Consider the following 13,883-nt stretch of genomic DNA (forward strand, 5'->3'; position numbering starts at 1 on the left):
CTGGTGACGTGGGGCTGAGCCGGAAAAGGGGGAGGGGGAGACCGAGGGAGGGAGGAAAGAAGAGAGAGAGAGAGACGAGCCAGCGTCAGCCAGCGGGCTCACGCGGGGCAGCAAGCCATTAGGAGCCCTTGGGGAGGCAGGGCGGGAGCGCAGTCTGGCCGCTGGGCTTCCTTTCCCTCTTGTCCGCATCGCTGCAAGGAATTGCATTGTTTGGGGACGGCGATGCTCGCCCATTCACACGCTGTCCAAACGCTGGGTCATTTGCTGCGGGGCTCCCGCTTGGAAGGGAAGGGAAGGGAAGATTTGTGAGGGGAAGATGCCCTATTGGGGTGGACATAAGGATCCTCCTCCTGAAAAATGTTACCCCAAGTATTCAAGCCAGTCTGTCCCAATAACCTGGGAAGCCTTTCCAAATCCCAGGCTGGTTGTAGTCAGGGTGACCTTCGCGCATCTGGAAGGCACCGAGAGAGCGTTTTTTGTTGAATTGGAGCCATGGGCTAGTCGTGGTTAAGGCACTTGTAGGCGAAGCAAATCACAAAAGCCCCCAAATCCTTCTAAATGCAGCCCACGGGCGAGCTTCCCAAGTTGTTTTAATTTAGTTTGCACGTGGCAATAGAAATAAGCTTTTTTCCTCCTCAGCGGATCGGTGCGGTGAAGAGGCTGGGCTTCCTTCGGGGGGCCTTTCATTCCTGTACAAGGGGGAAGGGGAACTCTCTGCTTTTGTGTGTGCGTGTGTGTGTGTGTGTGTGGCCCATCTGCAAAGCTGCCGAGGAAGGAGAAGCGGGATACTGGTTGGGTGGGGGAGCGGCAAAAGCGGGGGGGGGGAGAGAGAAACGGCTCCGCCTTTGGTTCCCCCTCCTAAAGCACAGGGGCGCTAGAGAAAGTTTGGAGTTGGGTAAGGAAGCGCAAAATTCAGGAAGAAAAGCGGGGCGGCGGGCAAACGGGAGACCTGTACAAGGGGGAAGGGGAACTCTCTGCTTTTTTTGTGTGTGTGTGTGTGTGTGTGTGTGTGGCCCATCTGCAAAGCTGGCGAGGAAGGAGAAGCGGGATACTGGTTGGGTGGAGGAGGCAGTGGCGGCGGCGGAGGCGGCCGCAGCACCGGCAGCCTTCCGCTTTTGCCGCTTTTGTGTGTGTGTGTGTGTGTGTGTGTGTGTGTGTGTGGCCCATCTGCAAAGCTGCCGAGGAAGGAGAAGCGGGATACTGGTTGGGTGGAGGAGGCAGTGGCGGCGGCGGAGGCGGCCGCAGCACCGGCAGCCTTCCGCTTTTGCCGCTTTTGTGTGTGTGTGTGTGTGTGTGTGTGTGTGTGTGTGGCCCATCTGCAAAGCTGCCGAGGAAGGAGAAGTGGAGGAGGCAGTGGCGGCGGCGGAGGCAGCCGCAGCACCGGCAGCCTTCCGCTTTTGCCGCTTTTGTGTGTGCGTGTGTGTGTGTGTGTGTCCCATCTGCAAAGCTGCCGAGGAAGGAGACACACAAAGACACACAAAAGCGGCAAAAGCGGAAGGCTGCCGGTGCTGCGGCCGCCTCCGCCACTGCCTCCTCCACTTCTCCTTCCTCGGCAGCTTTGCAGATGGGCCACACACGCACACACAAAAGCGGCAAAAGCGGAAGGCTGCCGGTGCTGCGGCCGCCTCTGCCGCCGCCACTGCCTCCTCCACCCAACCAGTATCCCGCTTCTCCTTCCTCGGCAGCTTTGCAGATGGGACACACACACACACACACACACGCACGCACGCACGCACAAAAGCAGAGAGTTCCCCTTCCCCCTTGTACAGGTCTCCCGTTCGCCCGCCGCCCCGCTTTTCTTCCTGAATTTTGCGCTTCCTTACCCAACTCCAAACTTTCTCTAGCGCCCCTGTGCTTTAGGAGGGGGAACCAAAGGCGGAGCCGTTTCTCTCTCCCCCCCCCCCCCGTTTTTGCCGCTCCCCCACCCAACCAGTATCCTGCTTCTCCTTCCTCGGCAGCTTTGCAGATGGGCCACACACACACACACACACACACACACACGCACACAAAAGCGGCAAAAGCGGGGGGGGGGGGGAGAAAGAAACGCCTTGTTCTCTCGTCTCAGCGGAGACTTGTTTCGGGGGATCCAGCCTCTGTCACCCCCTTCTCTCAGCTGGGCAGCTGACAGAAAGGGGCGGCAGAAGCTGCATCCCCCGAAAGAAGTCTTCGCCGAGAAAATGGGCGCTGAGATTTTCTCGGCGAAGACTCACCTTCTCCCGTTCATCACATTCTTCGGTAAAGAGATTCACTCGATCCATGGTTTCAAGGTTGGGGTAGAGAAATCCCGGTTTGTTTCAAGAAACTGGGGTGGTTTATGAGCCTATAGATTTTAGACTTTGCATCTTGTTTTGCTTCCTCGGTTCCCACGAAGCCCGAAACTCTTTTTTCCCCCCCTCTGGTTTCTGCCCAACTGTCAACTCGTGGTAAAACAAACAAACAAACAGAAAGCCCTTGCCTCTGGTTCCTGAGGAAAGAAAAAGTTGAGGCGAGAAGTGGAGAACATTCCCTTCTTCATTGAAAGCTGAAAGCAAACGCGCTGCAAAATTCGTTCATCCTCATCCTCTTCCTCATCCTCATCCCCCCCCCCCTCTCTCTCTCTCTCTCTCTCTCTCTCTCTCTCTCTCTCTCTCTCTCAAACGAATTGAACAGGCACCCAAGCTATCAGGTGATGGCGTTCACGCTTGGGTGTTTGCGCGGATCAGAAATGGAAGGAGAAATTCATTTCTGCTTGCAATTCACTATCTCGGGCATCCCTGAGAGAAGAGAGCTTTTAAAGAAGCAGCCACTTCCCATCTTTTTCATTCTTAGTTCAACTGCAGGGACCGCCGCCTTTCGTTCGGATCCCCAGGCTCTTTTGCTGGCCGGGCTTCCTTTTTTAGGGTTCCTGGGATTGCGTGGTAAATGCGCCTTTCCGAAGGGGAGTAAGTTTGGCTTACGCGCTTCTTTTCACCATGTGGGATCGCCTGTCGTTTCAAGGGTTCTAACACAGACTTTCTTTGCCTTTATTTGTAACCCAGTTCTTTGTGTGTAACTGCTCTCCTCCTGTCTGGCTTTACTCAGCAGGGAAACGGAGGCAAATGCAAAAGCTGCTTTGGTTAAACACTGGAAGGTTTAGTGATTAACCCACCCCACCCCACCCGGTCTTCTTGCTGTTTCTCCCCATCCTCACTCCTACCCACAGGGGCTCTCTGCCTCTTCTACTACTTCTTTTTCTTTCTTTCTTTTTTGCTGAGGTGTGCGTCTCTCTCTCTCTCTCTCTCTCTCTCTCTCTCTCTCTCTCTCTCTCTGTGTGTGTGTGTGTGTGTGTGTGTGTGTGTGATGTGTTATCTCGAACCAGATGGGATGGCAAAGTCAAATGCAAATGGGGATCTTGCAGATCTTGCCCTGCCTTTCCCCCCACGGTTACCTTCTGTTCTTGATGAGCTCACGAGTGCTCAAGGACAAAATAGGGCAGGGCAGAGCCGGCAGTTAAAAATAGGATGCAGATAAAAGGAAAGGTAAGGAGGGGTTCAGGTTGAGAGGAGAGGCTGCGTAGCCTTAGTGTAACTCCTGTTTGGGCTGACTGGGTTGCCTCCGATGGGCTCTGACAGTGGAACAGAATGGAATAGAAAATATGGAATGGAATGGAACAGAACGTAGAACAGAACAGAACAGAACAGAACAGAATAGAATAGAATAGAATAGAATAGAAATATAGAAAGTGAATGGAATAGAATAGAATAGAATAGAAATATAGAAAGTGAATAGAATAGAATAGAATAGAATAGAATAGAATAGAATAGAAATATAGAAAGTGAATGGAATAGAATAGAATAGAAGAGAAATATAGAAAGTGAATAGAATAGAATAGAATAGAATAGAAATATAGAAAGTGAATAGAATAGAATAGAATAGAATAGAATAGAATAGAATAGAAATATAGAAAGTGAATGGAATAGAATAGAATAGAATAGAAATATAGAAAGTGAATAGAATAGAATAGAATAGAATAGAATAGAATAGAATAGAATAGAATAGAATAGAATAGAATAGAATTGGAAGGGACCTTGGAGGTCTTCTAGTCCAGCCCCTTGCTCAAGCAGGAGGACCTATACCAGTGGTGGTGAACCTATGGCACGCCTGCCAGAGGTGGCACTCAGAGCCCTCTCTGTTGGCACGTGCGCCACCACCGCTGCCAGCAGCAGGTCCTTGTCGGTTGGTGGACTGGAAGAAAAGGGAGGGGGAAGCATTTTACATGCGTGCATGCGCACACGGGGCCACGAGCAGGCACATGCTGCAAAGGGGGCGGGGCTAGTGCCTGCGTGATACTCACTAGCCCAGCCCCGTTCTCACGTGGTGTGGTGCCTTGTATCTGCACCCTGCGGCGCGGCGGTTGGCGTTTTTGTGCCTTGCGGTACGGTGGCCCATTTTTTGCTTCCCCCTTTTTTTTCGTGCCAGAGGCGGCACTCAGAGGCGCCTCCCTGTCCCCTTCCCCGAGGGCACCAGAATGCCGATGCTGCCTTGGCACTTTGTGATAAACAAGTGGGTTTTGGCTTGCGGTTTGGGCACTCGGTCTCTAAAAGTTTCGCCACCACTGACCGATACCATCTCAGACAGGTGAATGTCCAGTCTCTTCTTAAAAACCTCCAGTGATGGAGCACTCTTGATTTCTGGTGGCAAGCTGTTCCACTGGGCAGCTGAGAGAAAGGGGCGGCAGAAGCTGCATCCCCCGAAAGAAGTCTTCGCCGAGAAAATGGGCGCTGAGACGCCTCATTCTCTCGCTCAGCGGAGACTTCTTTCGCGAGATCCACCCTCTGCCGTGCTGCACCGAGAGAACAGCAAGCCGCCCCATTCTCTCGGCAGAGCACTCCACCGCCCCATTCTCTCGGCGGCTTGCCACCCCGTTCTCTCATCTCAGCAGAGACGTCTTTCGGGGGATCCAGCCTCCAGCTGCTGCATTTCCCAGCCTCGGCTTATACTTGAGTCAATAACTTTTACCAGTTTTGGGGGGTAAAATTGGGGGTCTCGGCTTATACTCGAGTCGGCTTATACTCAAGTATATACGGTACTTAAATATTTCTTTGTACAATACTTTTATAGCGCAATCCTGTAACTATTTGTATATTCATTGCTTAAAAAAATGGTGGTATAAAATTGTAAACATTTAAGAGGGAAAAAACAAGTCTGCTGTAGCTCAGTGACAGAAAAGCATTCCTCATCATTGAACCTGTTAAAAGGACTGCGAGAAGTCACGGTGACAATATCTGGACAGACAGGAACCAAGTTGGAGTTATCATCTTAGCCAGATAATTCCTACTCACGTTCAGTCATGAAAGTCACACGACAGGCTGCTATCCTGGCAATGTTCTAAAGTAAAATGGGCAACCTTTATTTTTATGAAGGGCCACTGCAGGAAAAGTAGCATGTTAAGATTACCATTAATAGTAAGAGGGCTGAAGCAAATGGTAGGCAGGGCCACTGTTTGTCTTTGATACTCTTCTTTTTTGCTCTCTTTCTGCTCATATAGTGGGCTGCTGGGAAAGGAATAGGATTACCTTTGGTAGCCGTCTCACCTGCCTGCTTACAGGGGGTTCTAGAAAGTAATTTTAAGGAATTTTGTTTCATTTTTAATTCAGAGCCATCCTGAATTATGTTAACCTTTGGCCTGTTAATACCACCCCAGCCCCCCCAAATCCCTTTATGAAACTAAAGTTTCAGATGACCACTAAAGAGCAGTCCGAAAGATGAGAGGGAAGTCACAAAAAGACACCCTTATGGGTAATATAATTCAAGGAAGATAATATGGAGTTATTCTAGCAACCAGATGTGTATGAAATTACTACATTCATAATATGCTAAATTATATGCATACTAGTTCAAAATGGATAGCTCAAAAAGTTATGGCTGAATGTGTGTGTGTGTGTGTGTATGAAGGCTTGGAGAAATGTTGTCCATGGCATGGACATGGCCCTACATGGCACGGGTCCGGAGTACCTCAGGGATCACCTGCTGCCGGCATCAACTTCCCTCCGCCCTGTGCGTTCCCACAGAGAGGGCCTCCTCAGGGTGCCACCGGTCAGAGAATGTCGGCTGGTGGCCCCCAGGGGGAGGTCCTTCTCTGTGGGCGCCCCGGCTTTATGGAATCGATTGCCGGTCGAGCTCCGGATGGCGCCCGACCTTCGCTCCTTCCGACGCAATCTGAAGACTCACTTATTCGAACAAGCCGGCCTGGCCTGATGGGGGATGGGTTGGGATTTTATTGTTGTTTTTAATATATCTATTTATTGTTTTAGTTTGGGCATTGTGTTTAATTCTTTTTAACTTTTGTACCTTTGTATTTTATATGTTTGCCCTGTTCACCGCCCTGAGTCCCTCGGGAGAAGGGCGGTATACAAATAAAATTATTATTATTATTATGATGGGTTGTACACAACTTCACAACTAAGAACATGTGTGTGTGTGTGTGTATTATGTGTGTGTGTGTGTGTAAATATATAAATAAAATTTGTTCTTAGTTGCGAAGTCGTGTCCGACCCATCACGACCCTATGGACAACTTTCCACCAGGCCTTCCTGTCCTCTACTATCTTCTGGAGTCCATTTAAGCTCACGCCTACTGCTTCAGTGACTCCATCCAGCCACCTCATTCTCTGTCGTCCCCTTCTTCTATTGCCCTCAATCTTTCCCAGCATTAGGCTCTTCTCCAGTGAGTCTTTCCTTCTCATTAGGTGGCCAAAGTATTTGAGTTTTAGCTTCAGGATCTGGCCTTCTAAAGAGCAGTCAAAGTTGATCTCCTCTAGGACTGACCGGTTTGATCGCCTTGCAGTCCAAGGGACTCGCAGGAGTCTTCTCTAGCACCATAGTTCAAATATATATCAGAGGCCTTTCCGGAAGGCCTCTGCAGCCGAGAACTGAGCTACGGATGCTACAGATTCAATCCATAGCTCAGTTCTCGGATGCAGAGGCCTTTCCAGAAGGCCTCTGATGTCGAAATGCAGGCCGGAACTCCATTCTCAGCTGCAGTATGAAACTGCTTCTTTAACTGCAGAAGATGCGGGCTGGCTTGGCGAGGCTGTTGGTGCCGTGGCAGCAAGGTGAGTGGAAAAGACTTCCTCCAAAAATAAGACTTGGAGAAACACGGTATTAACAACAACAGTGATTCGCTTAACAACAGGAGTAAAAATGGTTGTAAAACCAAGTCCGGTTATGTGATGCCTTCTTTAATAACCACACTGCTTAGTGACTGAAATTCTACTCTCAATTGTTGCAGTAAGAAGGATTAATTGTACAATTGTCAAAAATTGACAACATAAATTTCTTATCAGTTTGAGGCAAGTAATGCATAAAAATCAGAGTAGGCTTAAAAATGAGAGAGCTTAATTTTTAGAAGAAAAACAAACTTTCTACTCAAAACTCAGGAAATATTATTAAATCAGAAAATCCTGACCTCACAGATACCTGCCACACAGTTCTGCCCATTCCTCTGCCAAGGATACTGCAGCTCCAGCTATCAAATAATTGCTCACCTTTTCATTATACTGTAACACATTTTGAACACAAACCTTCACTATGACTTCCACTCAGGGAAGTTTCCTTACAACAACAAAAGCCTTTTAAAAAAGTTATTCTAACCAGCTCACTGGAGAAAAAAGGAAGGGTAATTCAATGATATCATCACCATTGAAATGTAAGTCATTTTTACTATGAATTCCAACAAGACAAGATCATTTTATAAACCACATGGATGTTAGGCACAGAATCTTCAAATTCCAAAAAGCCTTACCTACCATGATAAGCAAGTTTGTAATTTAGCTTTGTAAGATGATGCCCTATAACAATGTCTGTTACAGTCGCATTAACATTACTGATTTTTAAGTAAACATATGCAGTTCATGAAAATGTTAAACATTGGTCATGTTTTCTTATAAAACTGTATAGAACTGCAAAGCTGTATTCTATGTTAACTATTTCCAGATTTCACTGGCACCTAGCAACTAAAAGCACCAACACACAAACACTTCTCTTAGCATCAGCTTTGTACCACTATTTTAAAAGATTCTTTCGTGTAAAGTAGTTGTGCATTACACACAGCAAAATCCTAACATCCAGCATGTTTATTTCTAAGAATACTGCATTCACTACTTATTTTCCAATATGTGAACAAAATAAGAAAGCTAAAATGAGTAGGAAGCAATCTTTCCAGGCTGCTAATGGATGTTTTGTGCTTTACTTTGAAGCTACAACATGTTTCAAATTTGCCAACCAGATTAAAAGCATGTCCATTCTTTTCTTCCCCTATCCTCTTTCTCCAGTGTGTGTATATCCGTGAGTATATCCATCCATCCATTATATAATAGCTCAAAAAGCCCTATTGTGAAGTACTGAAGTAATGAAACAGTAACACCTTCTATCTATGCCTGTATCAAATGGCTTATCAACTATGCAAGAGAAGAGGCAGTTTCCCATTCTTTGTTAAAGAATGTTAATGATAGCTCTAGAAACATCAGAGAGTAGACAAGCTACTAATATAACACTATTTAAGGGTATGCAGTACACATGCTTGATATGTGAAACAACTTGCTGTTAATTTGTTTTATTGAATTTCACTTTATCCAGCTAAACCAACAGCACTGATGTTACTGTTTTCCAACCCTATTTCAGTTCTGCATAGTTCAAATATCATTACCTGCAAAACAAAATGTAAGGTAAGACACTTTACCAGATCTATTAAGGCTATATATTAAGGAAAAACACAAGCACATTAGGTCCTAGACTGCTATGGATAATGCCAGAATATCCCTCCTACCAATGGGCTGACAGACCTGAGAATGTACGGAAAACATATGGCGATATCTATGGCAGTATATGATCAGTTCTATATTTCTTTTAAATACCTTGTGGACTATGAAGATGTGTATATTGGAAATTCATACCACTCTTTCAAATATTACAAGAACCAGCCTTCCTATAGCTGAGGGGTGTCAAACTCGCAAGGTCACGTGACATGCCCTGACATATTGCAACTTTTTTTCCATTGCTGGCGATGGGGTGGGTGTGGTTTTGCTAAGACACAGAGCCCGTGGGCCAGCAGTTTGACACCCCTGCTATAGCTGCATGTGTTGCATAATTATAATACAATTACATTTTATAATCTGCTTACTATGTACTCTGCAGGAGTTAGAAAAAGCACTACCTATATTTGTTTATAAAGGCAGTAAAATGGTCATACACTATCAGACAGTAACCCAAACCAAAAATTCTATATGTCTATCGGGCAATTTTAGTATATACCAAAAATTTGGTAGTTAAATTAGATATATAAATAATGCATCCTAGAGTGATTACATGCCATCAAGAAAGTATTGGCTCTTAGCAACCACATAAACAGACCTTTCTCCAGGATGATGTGTCCCCAATCTGGTTCTTAAGGACTCCCAAGGGTACACCTATTGCTACTGTAATTGAAACCATCCATCTTGTTATCCTGTTAACCATTCTGTTAATCTGCAGTATTACAATTTTAAAGGGCTACTGGCCCCAATAGCTTTATCGTTTTCAATTGCCTAAGTTCTTCCCTCCATTTTTTAAAGTTTCAGGCTTCCCAGCCCTTTTTGTATCTCATAAGGCTCCTTTTACAGGACATACAATTTTAAGCATCAAATAAATCAATGACTTATACAATGTTCCTGGAAATACTTAACTTACAATAATGAATAAAAAAATGTAGAACTTTATGGTCTAAATTGACAGTATTCATCTTCCTCTTCAGAACTGAAAGATTGATGCATGGACCAAAGTTCTCAGAAATCCTGCCGTATGACCTGATTCATTAGATGAAGATTTAAAAGTACAATCTTTTGTTGTTTCTTTGTAAATAAGGGAACGGGCTCAGCCTTACTAATAGAAATGCAAGTATACTGTGGAAAAGGCAAATAAGAGGCTTCCTCCAGTGCCATGTATTTTCTTTATACAGTTGAGCATGCATGTAAAAATTAGAAATCTTTTCCAAAGAAAGCTATAATGTAGATGATACTGGGAACGTTTACAAATATACCTTTACCTGATGAGCTCAATTAAAGGGTGTTTCACAGAATGCTCTGATGCAAGTTCTTCAAAACCAGAAAAATCAATGCTTGTGCCAGAACAAGTTACTTTGCAATATACAAACAGCTGCAGTTTTCCTGCTGCCTGCAAAAAGGAAAGCTATATACACACATGGTAGCTTTCAAATATGTATACCTGTATCAGGAGACATTCTTATCATTTCCCCCTGAAAACTGATCATTTCTGCAGTACTCTAAAGCTAGGAAAAAAAGGATAACCAAATGAAGGAATGCTGAAATATCTGCAGCAATAAGGTAGGACAAAAATTTATATTGTTTGGTGAGCAGACTTTTTTGGGGGGGTGGGTGGGGGTGGGCGCAGCTACAACATACCAGTATCCTCTCAAGCTCAGAGGCAGGAGGAAAACTGTATATACCCAGTCCATGTGGGATGGATAGCAACCCTCCAGCCCTTCTTTTACAGACCACTTCTTTGCTGAAAGAAAGAAGCAAAAACCGGGAGTGAACGAATCTTAGCACTTAAGCCAGGGGTCTTCAAACGTGGCCCTTTTATGACTTGTGGACTTCAACTCCCAGAATTCCTCAGCCAGCAAAGCTGGCTGAGGAATTCTGGGAGTTGAAGTCCACAAGTCATAAAAGGGCCACGTTTGAAGACCCCTGACTTAAGCGAAGGCTGAAAAGTCAGCAAAGGCTAGTAGTAATTGAGGTGGGAAAGGGAGGCCCTTCCTGGCTCAGAGTTAGGCCACGAGGCTCGCTGAAAAGCCACTCGCGCCCCCTTGGCGGAGCCATAAAGCCCTGCACCTCATGGCTCGCCCCACCTTTCTGTGCAGCCAACCCAGGAGGCGATAAAGGCCTGGACTCGGCAGACGGGGTGGAGGCGGCAGCAGCAGAGGGTTAAAGGAGTCCAAAGCCATTCCGGGCAGCGGCCGAGGCGTCTCCTTTCAACACCCCGGAGGTCCGGCGGGAGAGGGGCAGGGCGCGGCCGGGCAGGCTCGCTCACCTTTTGGAGAGATCCATGAGGACTCCGGAGAAGAGCTTCTCCCCGAACCGGAACGACACCACCAGCGCATCCTCGATGATGTGATCCAGGGTGACCAGCACCTCTGAGCCCGGCAGCAACAGCGTCTCCTCCCTCGCTGCACCGGCAGCCACCGGCTCCACAGTCACCGAAAGCTCCGGTTGCTTTGCAACGCTAGCGGCGGTGCTTGCGGCGGCGGCAACGGCAGCATCCGGCTCCTCCTCCTCCGGCCGGGGCGGCTCCTCCCCGGGCTCCGGCCCCGCGGGGCCCCCAGCTGCAAGCAGCAGCGGAGGTACCAGCGGCAAGGCGGGCTGCGGGGGCTGCTCGTCCGCCTCCTCTTTTTCGGAATGGCCGGAGAGCGTCGCCGTGAGCGAGCGAGGCTGAAGCAGCTCTCCCACGGGGCCCGGGTTGGGCTGGGCCTGCGGCAGGTCTCGGGTCCCCGCTGGGCTCTTGGGCGGCGACGGCGGCGGCTGCTGAGCCTCTCCGCCCGGGGCTGGCTCGGGATCCTCGCTGGCGTCGAGCACCGCCGACTCCACGGCAGCCTGCGTGCCGGCAGGGAGCGCGTCTGTGCCGGCTTCGCTGCCTGGCGTGGGCTCGACCTCGCCAGCTCCCCCATCACCCGGCACCGCCGCAGTCGCAGCCACGGCCGCCATTTTCTCTGGTGTCGCTTCCTCCTCCCTCTAACCAGCAGCAGGATCGATAACCGTGGCCTTCTTCCCCCGCCTGGCTAGGAGGGGGGGGACGCCGCCTATTGGGGAGGCAGGGATCTTGCCGATCCCCAGCTCCTATTGGGGACGGCAAAGATCCATCAAGCGCAGATGTAACTTCCCATTGGTCCGGGGAGGAAACGTTGACGTTGAGGGCAGGAAGAGGAAAAAGAGGGCGGAGATCCCGGTATCTGTGTCGACAAAGATCAAAAGGGGGCAGGTTAATGAGCAGCTCTTTTTCTATTTGTAGGGGGAGGGCGAGCAAGGCCCGCCCCCTCTCGCGGGAAGCGTCTCATTGGCTTTGCGAGACGTCTAGTGAAATGTAGGTTTTAAAGCAAGCTAGAAACCGTGATCTTTTGCCCTTTTTTCCCCCCTCCGGGGCTGCGCCGGGGTGAGGTCGTGTGAAGGAGCAGGGAGGGATTCCCTCCCCCCCCCCGTTCTCTGGCACTCGGGCTTGGGGACGGCAACAATCAAAAAAAGCACAGAGTTGTAGGAAGCTCGAACTTGTAGGGTGGGAGGGAACCTGAACCTATGCTTATATAGTTTCTCGGACGAAACACATGGAAATTGCTCTTTGTAGCTTTAGCCATGCCAGCCCTAGAAGCCCAGAGATAGAGGGCGGGGAGAGAAAAACCTTAGCGTGGCCCATGAGTCGTCTTGGAAAAGGAGAGGGTGGGAACCGGGATATGGATGGAAGGACTTGGGAGTGCTCAATTGAACTGAATGGAAAGTTCACCTTTTGAGTACGCCCGTGGGATGCGACAGAAATGTTTTGCTGTAGCTGCACATCATCAGAAATATTTCTCTCTTGCTTTAATTTTTGGAGAGAGAAGGGTCGAGTTATTATAGTGTGATGGAGTTAGCATCAGCGGTGCTTCTTCCCTTTCAGACTATATTCAATATTAAGAACATGGTTTCCGGATTATTTTAGGAGCTGTTTCTGCGTCATAGTTTCCTACGTTTAACATGGTGTAGTCAACACAATGTTCATGGATTATGTAGCACGTTAAACTATTATCTTACTCTGGTCTTTCACAACATGCTGAACTAAAGTGTGGCTCTGTGGGGCGCAAACCCAACTGGAAAGTACAATACAAGCAAACTTAAAATGTTAAAAACGTCACCGAGCCTGTTTCGAAGAAGTAAACCCCAAGCCGCATTATCCAAATCGGGTTATGCTAAAGCAGCATACCAGTTACTCAGTCCTTGCATAAAGGGTCATAAGACTCATAAAAAGATATTTCTCCATTAATCCTACTACTGTATATTGTTCATCTTGTTTCAAGAGACTAATTTCATAGTTAAAAATAAAATCTTAAAAATTATTTTAAAACTACTTTTTAAATCAGGGGTGTCAAACTCAATTTCATTGAGGGTCGCATCAGCATTGCGGTTGCCCTCAGGGGGCTGGGTGGGTATGGCCAGGGTGGGTGTGGCCTACTGGGTGGGCGTGGCTAGAGTGCGTATGGCCTACTGGGTGGGTGTGGCCAGCTCTACATTGTTCTCATCAAGGGTGCCTATGGGGGCCTGGGCAGGAGTGGGACAGATCTGAGGGTCTCTGGCAGAAGGAGGGTCTCTGGGCCAGGGCCAAGGCAGCGGGGGCTGTTCCCTCACTGTTTCCAGGATGGCTTCGCGGGCCACATGAAACCACTTTGCGGGCCAGATCTGGCCCCCGGGCCTTGTGTTTGACATGTCTGCTCTAGTGATATAGTGACTGCTACAGCATCCCTAGGGTCACGTGATCAAAATTCAGAGGTTTGGCAACTGACTCATACTTATGACGGTTGCAGTGTCCCGGGATCATGTGACTGCCTTTTGTGACTTTCTGACAAGCAAAGTCAGTGGGGAAGCCAGATTCACCTTACAAATGTGTTAACAACTGCCAAGATTCACTTATCAACTGTGGCAAGAAAGGTCGTGAAATGGGATAATATTCGCTTAACAATGGTCTTCCTCAACAATGGAAATGTTGGGCTCAAGCTGAGGATTACTTGTGCAAGGCTGAGCTGAAAAAAAAACAAAACCCTGCCCCACATAGCCCCATGATGTCCATAGCTGGGTAGGAGCATGACCCTAAGATCTCAGAAGTCCACCTCTAACCACTTTCTCTATGTCC

At 48.0% G+C, this 13,883-nt stretch overlaps 1 protein-coding gene across 6 annotated transcripts in view; it reads right to left on the reverse strand.

Annotated features, from left to right (window-relative positions):
• PWWP2A (PWWP domain containing 2A) overlaps positions 1-12,060 on the reverse strand; it is a 41,355-nt gene extending 29,295 nt beyond the window's left edge. For all 6 annotated transcript variants that reach the window (XR_014025526.1, XR_014025527.1, XM_081320698.1 and 3 more), the window contains exon 1: positions 11,043-12,060. Coding sequence is in view for 4 of the 6 variants with exons in the window: in XM_081320698.1 (XP_081176824.1) it covers positions 11,043-11,713 (671 nt within the window). In the remaining 2 variants the exon portion in view is untranslated. The remainder of the gene's footprint in view (positions 1-11,042) is intronic.
• Positions 12,061-13,883: the final 1,823 nt, after the last annotated feature.

The sequence above is a fragment of the Vipera berus genome (assembly GCF_964194415.1).
Source record: "Vipera berus genome assembly, chromosome: 2".
NCBI classification, from domain to species: Eukaryota; Metazoa; Chordata; class Lepidosauria; order Squamata; family Viperidae; genus Vipera; species Vipera berus.